Source organism: Cavia porcellus, unplaced genomic scaffold (assembly GCF_034190915.1).
Source record: "Cavia porcellus strain 051 isolate PalLab524CR breed Dunkin Hartley unplaced genomic scaffold, mCavPor4.1 scaffold_29, whole genome shotgun sequence".
Taxonomy (NCBI): domain Eukaryota; kingdom Metazoa; phylum Chordata; class Mammalia; order Rodentia; family Caviidae; genus Cavia; species Cavia porcellus.
In genome coordinates this window covers 26,933,133-26,948,963 of record NW_026947512.1, presented here as the reverse complement: position 1 = coordinate 26,948,963, position 15,831 = coordinate 26,933,133, and the positions used below count along the sequence as shown (strand labels likewise).

Here is a 15,831-nt window from a genome sequence, read left to right as displayed (position 1 = left end):
AACACAACAACACTTTTATACTTATAAAATCTTTTTAAAATTGGCACTAAAAACTAGGCTCCTCTTTAACAGTTTTGTGTTTTGTTTGATATTTTAAAGCCTCACGCAAGGTATGTAAATATTTTACAATAATAAAAAATAAATAAATATAGTAAATAATGAATGAAAAGAATCTACTAAAGAATAGATTCACTAAGTGATACTGCCTAAACTTTTTTTAAAAAACAAATTTTATTCTAAATGAACTTTATTTAGCTGGGACTTAAATTCTTTTTACTGCCTCATTTCCTTTGTGAGGAAACTGATATATTCCATTTTGCCAAAAGTTAACAATAAAAAGATTTATTTTCGAAACAACCATTTATTGTCTCTAGAAACTGACTAAAAAGCATGGTGCTGAGAAGCATTATTCAGAAAGTCTCCATATGTTTCAGTAAAAAAGGAGAGACTGCTTTCACCTACATTCACACTGTTGTGTAACTATCACCAATACCTATGTCCTGAACTCTTTTCATGTTGCAAGAAGATGTCTTGTACCTATTAAGCAAAAATTTCACTATTTTCTTTCCTACCCAACCACTGTAAGCCACCCTTTTCTTTTCCTATATGTTTTTTTTTTAGCTGTAGCTTTCTCATAAGTAGAGTAACACAGTACTTTTTTCTCTATGTTTAGCTTGTTCTATTTACAGTGTCTTGCTTGCCATCATTTGACTTCACACCTTCAAGTTGTTTCTTATTTTCTGTTGTAATCGATGGTCTAAATTCAAGTTTATCTATTTGCATAATTTTTCAAGGTTTCTCAGTATATTATCTGTTTTCTCAGTTCCTTCTGTTATTTTAATTGTTGCAGTGTTGTTTTTATATTTTTTTAGCTTTTAAAGAGAATTTTTTTTTTTTGTACCAGAGATTGAACTCACAACCTCGCACTTGCCAGGCAGACGCTTATGCTGCTGAACTAAATCCCCTGCCCCAAAAGAATTTATTTTTTGTACAGTTATATTTGTGCAAATATTTTAAGAAGACCTAATTCCTATATGTTTCAGCAATACTTATTTTTGCTTAACAGAAAAATTAAACAATAAAAGTTGCTCAAAATTTTTTCTTCTTTCCCTTCCAATCTTCGTCTTTTAATTTTATTCAGTGTAAAGCTCTTTCTTAATATTTGCTCTTTCAATGGTTAGAGTTCTTCTACTTTATTTTCACTTTGAATTTTAGGATGTGACTTACATGGGCAATCTATTGAGGAAAGAATGAAGGAAAAGAGGAAGAAAACAAGAAAATGTTTAAAATAAAACAATTGAAAAGGCTATCAATCAAAAAATAATAAAATTATGTTACCTCGGGCTTTTGAAATATTATTCAATTGTTACATAGAAGGAAATTAGTCCACATGTATGAATATGGTGACAACCCTACGTATTTTAAGTAAAAGCATAAATTCTAGAGCAATATAAATATATGTAATGTATCTTATTTGTGAATTAAATAAATATTGAAACAAATATATTTTATTTGTGGGAGACACAGAACAAATTTTCATAGCTCTAACATCCAGCCTGAGGAAACAGATCTGTGATTTTGGAGAATAAAGGGAACTTCATGCTTTATGCTAAATACATAGATGTTGTTTCAATTCTTTTATAATGCTAGAGTAGCTGTTACATCTTATAAAAACAACAAATATTTAAATTATAATTTTAAAAATATCTTGTCATAGAATAACGTACTTGATTCTAAGAAAATTTATTAACTATATCTTTATATTCTAATATCTTGAGAGTATATAAAAACAAACTGTCAAATTGAACCTTGGATATTTCCTAATAATTAGCCTTCCATTTAGATTTTAGGAGAAACGTATTAGGCAAACTGCTTCTCAGTTTTGGTTGGATTTTTTAAACTTCTGTTTTCTGCACTTTCCCTGAAAGGAAGCATGCTGGGTTCCCCTGAACTCAGGTTTAATGTATAATGTTTGCTAGTGTTTTGATCTTTCTTTTTTATAAAGAAAAAGACAGATATCTATAAATTCTTAACTTCCCTTTGAAAAATTAAAGTTTCCCCGTGCAGATCCAGGCAGCGCCCTTCTAAGCTTTGGAATCCCTAAGAGTGATCATTATGCTAGTGATACTTTGATCTTGACTTAGTGTTCCTGTACTACAAGGACGGCAAATTAACTAAGCAAACTTTACTTTCAAATCCACCATGATTGAAACTATCTTACAACATGAAATTCTTCCAAAAATTATTTAACATTTTCCTCAACATCTCACACATTCACTCGAAGCAATAATTCAAAGACACTTTTATCGCAGATTTGGCACACCAGCTTGCTAGATTTGGGTTCATTTTTCAACCTCTCTCCCAACTATCTAGCCATCCTATATTCTCAGCAAGTGACTTTTTATCCTTCGCAGAGGAAACAGAAACCACAGGACATCACTGCAGACATAAATTTAGTCCCTTCTTTCACCAAGGGTCAGCCCCTTACTTATGCCTTTGTTCTCGTCTTTTCTCATTTTTTCAGGACTCCTCTGCAATCTACGGTATCGTGCAATACTTGCCCAGAATCTTCCTGGCTTTCTGCACTAATTCCTTTTCATTTGAACTTGCTCAAATGTCTTTCAATGTATGTAAAAAGATTCCCTATCACTATCTCCTTATTCACTGTCCACTTATTGACAAGACCACTGCATTTATGTTGGTATCTTTGACACTCTTCATTTATTTTTCAAACTACTACAGTCTCAATTTTTTTCTTTTGATTAATTAATGATGCCCAGCTGGTACATTTAGCCTCATATCTTCTGGTTTTGATCAACCTCTTCAGCCTATTCCTTTCAGTTGCCTTAGTTGCAGCTGGTTCTATCCCATCACTAAACTTTGTGTGCCCTCTTTAATGCCACCACTCTGCCTTGTACTATACACTTACATTATTTCACTTTTCATATTTCTATTTTTAGACATTTGACATGAGCCATGGTCAAAAATACAGAAAATGTTCAAATCACTTAAAGTGTATTCCAGTAGATGACACGCTGTACTTAATCCTCCTCAAAATATTCTCCTCCAATACACTTAGCCCATGATTCCTGCCATTTTTTCAGCAGCTCGGGGAGTCTTCTTGTATGTCCTTAGTTGTGCTCTTATGGTTTTCTCATGTCCTGGAGTGATTCAAAATATTTAACCTTCATATTTGCTTTAACTCTGGGGAAGAGCCAAAGCTCAGAGTCAGAACCGGTGAATGAAGACACACCATGGAGTTTTTAATGAGCTTGCCTTTTGGTTGAATGGTAGTGGACAGAAACATTTCTGGAACTTCTTACCACACCTCCTAGACTCATTCATGAAATAGAATATCCAGAAGTTTTTCAGAAAGAAAAACAATGGGATACGTGTGTTTGAAGCAATGGGGACTATTTTGAGAGGATTAAATAGCAAAATCTTAAAAAAAAAAAAAAAAAGCTAGTACATTTTAAACAATCTAAATATTCACTGTATATTTTGATCACCTCTCTGAATTTACAAAGAGACAGCTTTAGCCATATTGGCCCCCGATTATGTTTTATCTCCTCCCAACATAAAAATCTGTACATCAGGTAATAATCAGCAGACAAGACAATACCGGGTACATACTGCCACTTGACAATGCTCCACCTTGAGGAAAGAAACAGTAGTGCAAATTAAACAAGGCTTGCCAACTCGAGGTCAGCAGAAAAGCCATGGACAAGCCACACTTTGTGTTCATGTTTTGTACCTGGTATCCTGTATGTCTCTCTGATTTTACTAGCACACGTGTGTCACTTTTGCTGAGTATTTCATTGTTTTGAGAGTTCCTTAAAACAACAAGGTGAATTTTATTGATCTCTGAATCCTGCATTCCCTAAAATACTTGGGATAGTTGCTCGGTCATGTTCATTGACTGATGAACAGAATTTATATTTTGCTATAGATACTAAATTTGAATCAAATTTCAATATACTGAAATCACTATGAAAACTTGCCATAGAAAATTAAATAAAATAATGATTATGAACTTGAGGACAATTCTAAAATGTACATGATTAACATCAAATGCATTAATAGTTGATCCATAAAGTTAGGTTGTTCTGGCTTCTTTCTCAGAAGCTATGTCATGGATGAATGTTGTGTTAGGGCACTGAAGTATACTATCACAATCTTGAGTTATATGAACAGGATAGCTTCTACAGAGGAAACATGTGCTCTTCTAGTGCCAGCAGTCAGCCCCATAGGGATCCTAGGATCTAGAGAGCCCTACTGCTAGGTCTTTGAATGAACTGAAATGAGACATGTAGCATAGCTGTTCCTTCAAACAAGAAGGTGACAGTGATCTCTTCCAGATCTCAACAGACTTCAGTATCAGTAAGACTGTCATCTGGCTCGCAGGACCCACTGACTTAAGATTTTTTTTAAGTTGGTGAGGAAAGGGGATGAAAAAAGGAATTGAGATGTGTTATGGTCATACACCAACTCCACACAAGGAATTAAGACAGTATTTATTACAGACAGAAACTCATAAAAAGTAAAATGAAATGAAAGAAAATATTTTGTAAGATGCATGATTCCAACAATGATCTAACCTAAGAAATCACTTGGAAAATATAAGACATAAAAACAGCAACAGTCATTCGTTTTTTAACAGTGTTCTTTTAACAATATTTGAATGTGAGGTAATTCATTAAACCTCCAAAATTGGGGCTGGGGATTTCGTTCAGCAGCACAAGTGCCTGCCTTGCAAGCAGGCAGTCGTGAGTTCGATCCCCGGTACCAATAAAAAAGAAAAAGACAAAAACCTCCAAAATTTATTATTAATCTTGTGGCAAATATTTTCATTCATTTTTTAGGTTTGCTAAATTTAGAAAGTCCTAAGAGTAAATCTCTTGTATTGAATTGCTATGTTTGTTGACATAGTAATTGACATAATTATTGTATTAAAATAGCAGAATCATAATATTAATAAAGAAGATAATGACAAATGTTTTTCACATATATTCAAGACAATCTTAGAAACATTATGAAACAGAAATAAATTAATGTGATCAGTTTTTCACAGATGAAGGCTATATAGTGACAGTTAGATTAACTTTTCAATCATCCAAGCTGGAAAGGAAATGGTATTTTGGGCTTTTAGTTATAAATAAAGAGAATGTCCAATAGAAGCAGTTCAGATTCAAATCTTTAAGGAAGTAAATACCTAGAGGTTTTAACAACATATTTCTTCTAAAAATTATGTTTCATAGGGATTTTATGATGTGTTGAGATACTGTTCTTTCTTCTGATACTCATTTTATGTCCTTAAAGGTTCTTGAAAATATGGAATCCTTGATGAGAAAGAGAAACAGATAATGTTTTCAAATAAGCATCAGTTCTAGTTTAGTATTAATCATAAGCTCTTAACTTCAGTATTTCACATAGTGAATCAGTTTAAGTGAGACACTAATAAATTCAAGTAACAATACTTGGTAAATAATGCCATTGGTTCACTTTTGAAAACTCAGTGTCATTTATTAAACTAATTCACAAATTTTTCCTGTTTTTACTCATTTTTTTCTCTTTGAAATAGGAATCCAAAATACACCAAACACTTAAATATTACACAAACTTTTTACAAATTTTACTTGGATAAAAAATGTTCCCACTCGTGTGTACTAAGTTTTTCTAGTGTGACAAGTATCTAAAAATTTATCTTGAGATACTTCATGTCTTTGATTGTTTGTACTTTCCCATTAGTTGAACTGAACTATTTTATATTGTATCTACAAAAAGATAAAAATTCTGGTTACATTTTCTTGAATTCTTTTAGTATTTTCTAAGAGCAGGATTATTCTTCACTTATCAGAAAGTAGAAAATACATATTTAATTTATCTTTTGGGAAAACACTGCAGAAAGTGATTCCAAATCCTTATACAAAAATACGGTTGTGCCAAGCATGGTGGCACATGCCTGTAATGCCAGAGCTACAGAGACAAAAGCTGGAGCATCGCTATGTTCAAGGCCAGCCTGTCCTTCGCAGTGAGTTCCAGACTACGTAGTGAGACCCCATTTAAAAAAAAATTGCAATCCTGAAAATAAATGCCACAATTTTTTAGTACTTATAAATATGGTCTTGTCTCAGGAGAAAGATTCGTAAATTTGTCTCCCAACCTCAATTTGTTATACATGAACTACGAACTGACATGGAGACTTAAGAGAAATATTATTTTCTTTTTTACACAGAATGCAAGCCTTAATTTTTAAAAATTTTTAATTAGCTCATGTTTGCAGCACATGACATACCTCAATTCTATTTTAATTCCCTGCCTTCCCCCATCTCCAACTCTTAGTAGTCTTTTCCTTTTGCAAGTGATCCATCTCCCTATTACCTATTATCTATAGTTTACTTTGCTCTTTATATTTTGGGCTTCTCACAGAAGGGAAACCATGTGATATTTAAGCTATGTGTCTGACTTGTTTTGCTTCATAGTAGAACTTTAAGATGCATTCATTTTCCTACCAATGATTCAAGCTTATGACAGAGCAGTATACCACTGGATATAGTAACATTTAAATATTGCACATACAAATTGGATTATTTTTCCAATTGTCCAAGGGTCACAAATATTAAATGGCAAGTAGCACTTTGTACAGGCAAGTGACAAAGTTTGCTGAAACAATACTTCCAAGAGTGTGCTCTGTTTTTTGGCAGGAGAGGGGGTACCAGGCATCGAACTTGTGCCCTCACACTTGCCAAGCAGGTGCTTATGCCACTAAGCTAAACCTCTGGCTCTGCTCTGTTTTTTAAAAAATGAGCAAAAAAATAATTCTTTTTCATTTTTGGTAACTTAAGAGTGCTATAGAAATAATATTTCTGAATTTCGTAACAGTGAGTTTTTTGAATAAAAATTTGACATAAAGTCGCGCTGTAGGTGCTTCTTACCTTTCCCTTGAGATACATGTTGGGTACTTCAACTGTCCTCTGTCACACTGTACTCTAAGCTCCGATCCAAAAGTAGATGAGTTCACTGTGTAAGTATCTCTACTACAGAGAAACTCAACATACTCGCCATGGAGAATATATGGTCTATTGTCAAAATGCCATTTCAAGAGTAAGTTATTCTTTTGCATTTCATCAGAAGACAATGTACAAGGCTCTAAAGATTTAAAAAAAGGAAGATATATCTTGGTAATGAAAGGAATCATTATGCTGTCTTTCATGATTACCTTAAAATTCCAGAGAATGGCAATTAAGTTACAATTAATATTCTAATATTAGAATTAATATTCTAGTCAGAAAATATGTGGAAATACTATGCAATTTACATGTTTGTGCCTGGGGTTAAGGAAAATATATCCTCTCAGTCACTTAGTTATATGCCGTTAGGTTTTATAAAAACAGCAAACAGAATAAAAAGTGTTTCTGCAAGCATTTAAAGTCACTAATGTTCATTAAAATTGTGCTATGCTTCCATTTGTCTTCCTCAAAAAGTTCAAAAAAACACTCATGAGCGAAACCACAGGTGACTGGGTGTGTAATATTTTGTGGAAACATAGAAACAAGCTAGAGTCTCAAAGCTGAAGCACACTTTATTGACCTGATACTATCCAAAACAGCTGACAGTTTTCTCTACTAAATTTCCAGATAAAAATATAAACATTGGATTATATTTTAAAGTATAAACACTAAAAGTTTATTGTGTTCTTTTCTGAATATATTAGAACAAAACAGAAGAAAAATTTCTAAGTGTTAGGATATTCAAAAAAATTCTTTTATTTTTCCCATTGTGGGAAACCCTGCAATTGGCCGTCATCTTAGGTTAATAAGATAACAGACATCTTTTTTTTTTTTTTTTTTTTTTGTCTTTTTCATTTTTATCGGTACCAGGGATCGAACTCATGACTGCCTGCTTACAAGGCAGGCGCTTATGCCACTGAGCTAAATCCCCAGCCCCCGATAACAGACATCTTAATGTTAAGTTTCTATTTAGTAGTTAAGCTTCCATCTCTCCTCACCTAGCCTGTCACATGTCCCTGTGGTTCGTCCTGTACAGAGAGATTATGCTAATTAGCCTGCCTTATTGGCCCATGGGAGATTCAAATTATCCTATAGCCCCTGTTCTCGCTAGAACTTCCTGCTGTTGCTAAGTTACCTGCTGATGTGTCTGAACCCAGCCCCTTCCCCAATACCCTATATATTCGTTACTCTTTCTTTGAATACACGAGACTTGATCAGAGCACTGTCTTGTCTCCATTCTTCACATTTCTTGTCTCTTTTCTCATCCCCACTCCTCCTGTATGGTCTCCATTGACTTACTCGTGGGTCAGGACATCCCATGATAAAATACTGAGTTTTAAAATTTTCAAACAAAAAAATATTTCATGAATATTGTGTTTGTGTGTGTGTGTGTGTGTGTGTGTGTGTGTGTGTCTTTGCCTCTTGAATGATCTGGCATTAAGGAGTAACTTCTGAGACAGAAAAAAGATTCAAGATTCCTAATACAATGTATCATTCATATTCCTGTAAAAAATAGACACACTGACTTATTCAGATATTTCAGATATTTTTTCCAAGTACATATTGAATGCCTATGAGTCTAGCATTATGATTTAGACTTATAGACAATAATATGAGTAGCAATTATTGAAAAGACTGTTTAGAACCTTTGGGCTTATTGTAAAATAGTTTTTAAAATGAGATTAAATAGAACAATAATAGTTGCACATACCTTTAATTCAAGCACTCTGAGAAACTTAGTCCAAAAGATTGCAAGTTTGAGATCAGACTGGACAATTTAGTAACTTACACAATGTCTTAAAATCAGAAAAAATAAATGAGAGCTGAAAATGAGGCTCAGAAAAAAGGCCCTGGGTTCAAAGCTCCCCCGCCACGGCTGAAGTAACACACAGAGGGCAATGCAAGGCTCTCGTGTAGAATGCCAATGGTTTATGAAACAACAGTGATCATACAATTTTAATTAAACTTCATTCAGAGATTGTCTGCATTCAGCTATGATAGTGACTTACATCAAACCAACATCCCACCACAGTCTAGAAAATCTGGAAAACAGACAATAAAAAGTATTCCAAGGAATAAAAGAATCTCCAAGTAAGTCAAAGAGCTAAAGTTCTAGAAAACAGTTCATTTAGATGAGCTCAACAATCTACATGATATTTTCTTGCTAATGTGTTTGGTGATTCTCAGCTGAGCTAAAAGACTAGAAACGTTGGTAATATGCATAAAGCCAGCAAAACTTGTGAAAATCTCATAGGGCTGGAAATATAAACATAGGAGTTTGGGTTTGCCAAGGCAGCCAAGACTCGATGATTTGAAGACTCAGAGGAATAAGTATGTAAAAATGAGCTTGTTACTCTGCACTGTCTTTCCTTTGAATTATTTGCTGATCCTTAATTGGTGCAGAAGGGGATAAATAGCCATGCAAATGAAATAAAAAGCTACACCCGGCATTTGGCAGTCTCCAAGTTGTTACATTGATCAAGAAGGAGGCATACAAACCAAACTACGGAACCATGAAAGGTTACATTCCATGATTATGTGCAAACACATTTTTGAAAATAAAGACTAGAAAGTTCATTTTCAATTAGATTGAGACTAAGGTTTTGTCAGTAGTCCAATCTTTAGCCAGAGGATGAGATGAGTAGTATGTGGAGTACAATAACATAGCCTTAAACTCCTAAAATTTTCGGCATATTTGATTATCAACCAATTATTAATAGAAATATCAAATGAGGCTAGAAAATAGAAATATGCCTAAAAGATAACACTAATATTGGACTGTCCATACAAGATTTAAAGATAATTGCAATTTATATAGTCAAAAACTTGGCATCAAAAAGGAATCCTTCATCAGGCATGTGAAATTTAAAAAAAAAGTATGAAGCGCAAATTCTAGAAAGCAAAAACGTAATCTATTGAGACCTCACATAAATTTAAAGGAGACTGAGCATATCTAAAAGGAAGATTATTAAACTGGAAAAAATACAGATTAAAACAAAGAGATGATTTTTAAAAAGAAAATTTCCAAAATCAATATAAAATTGCAAAAGTTAAATAGAAAGTAAAAGAGAAAAATACGGGTTTAAAAAGATGATTACAGCAAAATGATGTGATATATGCTATGGAATCACAGAAACAATGAAGATGGAATATATAATAACAGTAGTTTTTGAAGAGATACTAGCCAAATGTTTCTAAAACCTACAAAAGACATCAAGTACTTCAAGATTCAAAAGTACTAACAACTTGAAGAATAACCCATATTTAGTCCAATAATCTGATGAAAATAAGGGAAAAACCTCAAAGTCAGCACAAAAGGATACATAGCTTTCAAGAACTTCAGTTAAAAATGATATTTAATTATCTAACAAACACTATAAAACTTGAATCAGAGTATGATATATACAGGCTTGAATATGCCACAACAAAGCTATTATTCTCTATAATTTTACCAATAAAAAAGTTTTGAGTGATACTGAACAAAAATACTTATTTTCTTTTTAAAAAGAATAAAAAACATTTTAAAAGCATAAAAATAAATTAAGAATCAAGCTAGAATCCACATCAGAAAAAATATTCACCAATGATACGGCCCTTTTCAAGAACTCCGCCAACCCATGAAATTGGTGGTCTTTCCAGCTTTAAGTGTCTTTGTTATGGTTTGGGGATAGAATGTCCCTGTAAACCCTTCTGTGTTCAGAGCTGAGGTTTTGGTTAAGTAATTGGCACAGAGGGGCTGACTACGCTATTATGAGGTGAAGCTTAGTCAAAGAGGCAAGTCACTTGCAGGTGTGACCTAGAAGGGTTGTATTCCTGCCCAGCTCCTCCGTTCTCTCAGCATCCTAGTTGCCATGGAACAAGTACTATCCTCTACTCAGCTCCTTTCTTTAGGTTGTTTTTGCCTTGGACCCAGCAAGCATGAGTTGAAAGCAGTAGCCAAAATAAACCTCTAGTCTTTTAAATTGTAGTTATTGGTTATTTTTTCCCAGCAACAAGAAAGTGACCAACACAGTTTTCTTCAATTTCTTTCTTCCATGTTTTATAATTTTGCTCGTAGTGGCCTTTCACCTCTTTGGTAACTCTTTTCCTGATTTCTTTCTCAATGGATTCTTTACTGGTATACATAAGCTATTGACTTCTGTATGTTGGTTTTGCACCCTGTTAGTTGCTGCATTTGTAAATATTAGTTTTAATAGTCTTTTGGTTGAGACTTCAAAGTTTTGTAAATAGAGAATCATATCATCCACAAACAATAACAATTTGACTTCCTCCTTTCCTATTTGTTTCTCCTTTTTATTTTTCTTTTGCCTGATGGCTCTGATTAAAATTTCAAGTACCATATTGAATAAAATTGGTGAGAGTAGACACTGTTGTATTGCTCCCAATTGTAGAGGAACTGCTCACAATTTTCCCTTAGTGGGTATGACTCTGAGTTTGCATTTCTCATGTATAATTTTTATTATGTTGAACTAAGATCCTTCTACACCTCATTCTGTCAGAACTTTTATCATAAAGTAATGCTGGATTTTATCACAGGTTCTGCTTCTATTGAAATGATCATGTGATTTTCTTTATCCATTTATGTACTGTATTACACTGGATTTGTGTTTTTGAACCATTCTTGCATTATCTAAAATGAAACCAACTTGATCACAATGTATGATCTTTTCAGGGTGTTGTTGAATTCAACTTGCAAGAATTTCTATGTTTACCAAGGAGAGCCATCTATGGCTTATTTGTTGTGTTCTTATCTGATGTTGGTATCAAAATGATGCTGGCTTTAGTGAATTACTTTGAAAGTATTCTTTTTCTTTTTTTTTTTTTATTTTCTTGAAATGGCTTGAGGAGCCTTGGTTTTAGTTTTGTTTTAAAAGTTTCATAAAAGACAGCAGTAAATTTGTCTAATCTTTGGTTTTTCTTTCATGGGAGATGATTACTTCTTAAACCTCATTGCTTATTATTGATCTATTTAGGGTTTATCTATCCTTTTGGTTTGTTTTGGGGAGGCCCTATGTGTCTAGAAATTTATTAATTTCTTCTATATTCCCAAATGATTAGAATGTAAGTTTTCAAAATAGTCCCTAAGGAGCCTCCAGATTTCAATGCTATCTGTTGTAACATCTCCTTTTTCACTTCTGATTCTTTTAATTTCACTAATTTACCTCTTTATTTTGGTTAGCTGTATAAAGATGTATCCATCTTGTTTCTCTTTTTAAACTAACAATGTTTTATTTCACTGAACTTTTATATTGTTCTTTAAATCTGTTTTATTGATTACAGCTTTGATTCATTGTGGGTTTTTTTTTTTTTTTCTTTACTGGCTTTAGGTTGAACTTCTTGATTTCCTAAGACCTTTACCTATATTATTAAGTTATTTATTTGAGTTCCTCAGAATTTTTAATTTATTAGAGATCCTCAGCATTATGCACCAATAGTCCTAAATTTCTTTCTTAGAATTATTTTGCTGTATCCCAAATTCCAGTATGCTGTTTTTAAATTTTTATTTGGTCTAGGAATTTTTATATTTTCCTTTGATTTCATCAAAAATGTATTGTTCAGTCTATGTAGGCTTTCTCTTACCAGCGATTTCTAATTTTATCCCATTCTGATCTGATGTTGCAAGAAACAATGATTTTTTTGTCCTTGCTAAGACTTGCTTTATAACTTAAAATATGATTTATGTGAAAGATGTTTTATGATCTGAATAGTATGTGAATTTTGCAATTTTTCAGTGAAATGATCTTTACATGACTTTTAATCCATTTGTCTATACTGTAGTTTAACTTTGAAATTTCTTTCGTGAGTTCGATCCCTGGTACCGATAAAAAGGAAAAAGACAAAAAAGAAAAGAAATTTCTTTGCGGTTATTTTTGTCTGGATGATGTCTGGGGTATTAAAGTCACTCACTATTATTCTTTGATGACTGTCCTTTTATGACTATTAGTGCTTGTTTTATGAGATCAAATGCACCAATGTTCAGTACATATGTATTTACAATTGTTATCTTTGGGCTGGAGTGTTCCCTGTACCAATATATAGTGATCTTCTTTGTCTCCTATAATTAGTTTGTCTTGCAATTTGCTTTGTCAGATGTGAGTCTGGGTACCCCTCCGTACTTTTGGGTCCTATTTCTTTGGAACATCATGTTCCATTCTTTCTTAGACTGAAATATGAAATAAAATCATGTCATTTGTAGCAAAACAGAACTGGAGATCATCATGTGAAGGAAAGTAAGACAGACTTAAACAGACATGGATTGTGTATTTCCTCATATGTGAAATAAAAAAAATAACATGAAAGCAGAAGGGATGCTGTTAAGCAAAAAGAAGGAGATCAAAAAGAGGAGAGAAGGGAAGGTAGTAATGGATAAAAAACAAATCCACACGCAGTTCCGATTGCATTCAAATTTGTAATGATAATTACCCTTTCTATATATACCAAAAAAGGCAAGAAAAAAATTTTAAAAATATTTTTATGAGATTACACTTTTGATCAAGACAAGGTTTAACTAAGTAAGTAATTAGCACTGGAAAAAAGAGAAACAAAGACCCATTGAAACTGAAGAAGAACAAAGATATTTACAAGCAAGCTAAAGCCACAAAATAATAATTACATAATTTTGGGGCCAAGTGAAATAATCATAGGGATTAAAAGAAAAAAAAAACTAGAAAGGATGAGGGCAACTTCATTGATACATATATAGGTAAACCTAAGAATATTATTGACCCAATAAGAAGGTTAAAAAATCTCTGGAACTTCAATTATATGTAGAATTAGAATACATCTCACAGAGATATAAAAATGGAAAACATCACAAAACTGGAACTTTTAAATAAAGGTGAAACATCTTAGTATCCTAGATAAGTGATAAAAGAACTAATTTATACTGGATTGTAAAACTTGAGGTTGTATATATAATCTTGGTGAGAACAATTAAGGGAACACTGGAATAAAGTATAATTAAGCTTATGAGGACAAAATAATATAACAAAAATTAATTTTAAGAAGAGAAAGAAGGAATTGTGTCTAGTATAATAAAATGGTAGTGCTAATGTCAAATATATCAGTAAATGAACTTAAAACCTCATTTTAAAGAAAATATTGTCAGATTAAATAAATATATTTTTAAATAAACCTGAAATAAATTCCTTTTAAGAAATGAACACTTAAAAGTAAAAATTCTTAAGGTTAGCCAAGGAGTGGTAGTACATGCCTGTAATCCCAGGATTTAGGAGGCTAAGGCAGGATGATTGTTGCAAGTTCAAAACTAAACTGGGCTACAAAGTGAGCTCAAGGCCAGCCTGAACTGCATAGGGAGACCCTGTCCCAAAAAGACCAAAAAAAATCTAAGATTGAAGGTAAAAAGAAGGGAAGTGTATACTAGGAAAATACTTGTCAAAGCTCTGTGATTCAGGGAATGCAAACTCCAAGACAATAAAACAAAGCAAAAACATTTCTGTAGATAAAAAGGTCTTTTAAATTATACAAGTCCAATATATCAAAATTTAACATATTTCAATTTCTGTATACCTACTAAAATAGCATTAAAATATAAAATCAAAAGCTAGTAAAAATGAAAGGAGAAATGTTTTTTAAAAGCATAGAGAGAATCAAAGTACTCCTTTTAGTAATTGACAAGAAAATAACAAATCACAAATCAGTATCTCTATGAACTTATTAAAAAAGAAAAATCAAACCCAACACCATTAACATATATGAAACAATAAATCCAACACCAAGAGAGTCAAAGGCAAAAGTATAGCCCGGAGTGGTGACACATGCCTATAATTCTAGCACTTGGGAGGCTGAGGCAGGAGAATTTCTCAGAGTTTGAAGCTAGCCTGGGCTATACATTGAGTTCAAGGCCATCCTGGACTAAAAAGCTAAACTCTGTCTCAACCGACACAAACAAAAGTATACTGACCTAATAAAACACAAATGCTTGTAAAGTTAATTACCAAAAATATAGAAACCTCGAAAATCCCCCTAATGAGTAAAGCTTTATTCAGAGCACACAGAAGGCATTAAAATGGATATTATAAAAGTTTTTGAAGTAGACAATAGTCCATATACAAAGTACCAAAATACTCGTGAAAACTGGACTGATGGCATATACCTGCAATCCTAGCACTCTGGGAGGTCAAGGTAGGAAGCCCACAAGCTTGAGCCCAGCCTAGGAAACTTGGTGACTTGGGGAGACACTGTCTCAAAGTAAAAAAATCAAAAGGGCTGGAAATTTATAGCTCAGTGTGAAGGTCCTATGTTTAATCCTCAGTACTACAGAAACAAAACACAAACAAAAATTTGTGGGATGAAATTAAAGTTGTACTCAGAATGAAATTTAATTTCGTATATTTAAAAAACTATGAAAACCAAATTGAAACCTAGATATCCATTTAAACAAGAAAATGTGTAATAAGATAACACTAATTAAAGAGGAAATAATAAAACAAAGAGCAAAATGTCATTGAAATAAAAACATTTGAATGATTATCAAAGTACATAGACAACTTTCATTAGATGTTGACTAACAAGACTGATAGAAAGTCTGCCAAGAAAAAAAATACAGTAAAAAGAGATACATTGATAAAAACATTTAAAGTGTGTATAAAAATATCAAAAATCAATATATTCAAGTATTTTTGACAACCTAGATGTAAGGGACAAATTTTAAAGGGAAAAAATAGCCTCCCTCCCAAAACTGACAAAAGAAACAACTTAATACATACATACATGCGATCATTGAAATCTTTCCACAAAGAAAATTCAGAGGCAACCTTACTTTTTTGTAAATTATTAACAATTATTAACAAAGAAATAC

At 32.7% G+C, this 15,831-nt stretch overlaps 1 protein-coding gene across 1 annotated transcript in view; it reads right to left on the bottom strand.

The window, feature by feature from the left end:
- Positions 1 to 4,499: 4,499 nt before the first annotated feature.
- Positions 4,500 to 15,831, bottom strand: part of LOC100733621 (coagulation factor XIII B chain) — a 29,921-nt gene continuing 18,589 nt past the window's right edge. Inside the window, exons 11-12 of the mRNA XM_063239899.1 lie at positions 6,936 to 7,149; positions 4,500 to 5,339 (exon numbers count right to left, since the gene is read on the bottom strand). Coding sequence (XP_063095969.1) covers positions 5,306 to 5,339; positions 6,936 to 7,149 — 248 coding nt within the window. The 3' untranslated portion in view covers positions 4,500 to 5,305. The remainder of the gene's footprint in view (positions 5,340 to 6,935; positions 7,150 to 15,831) is intronic.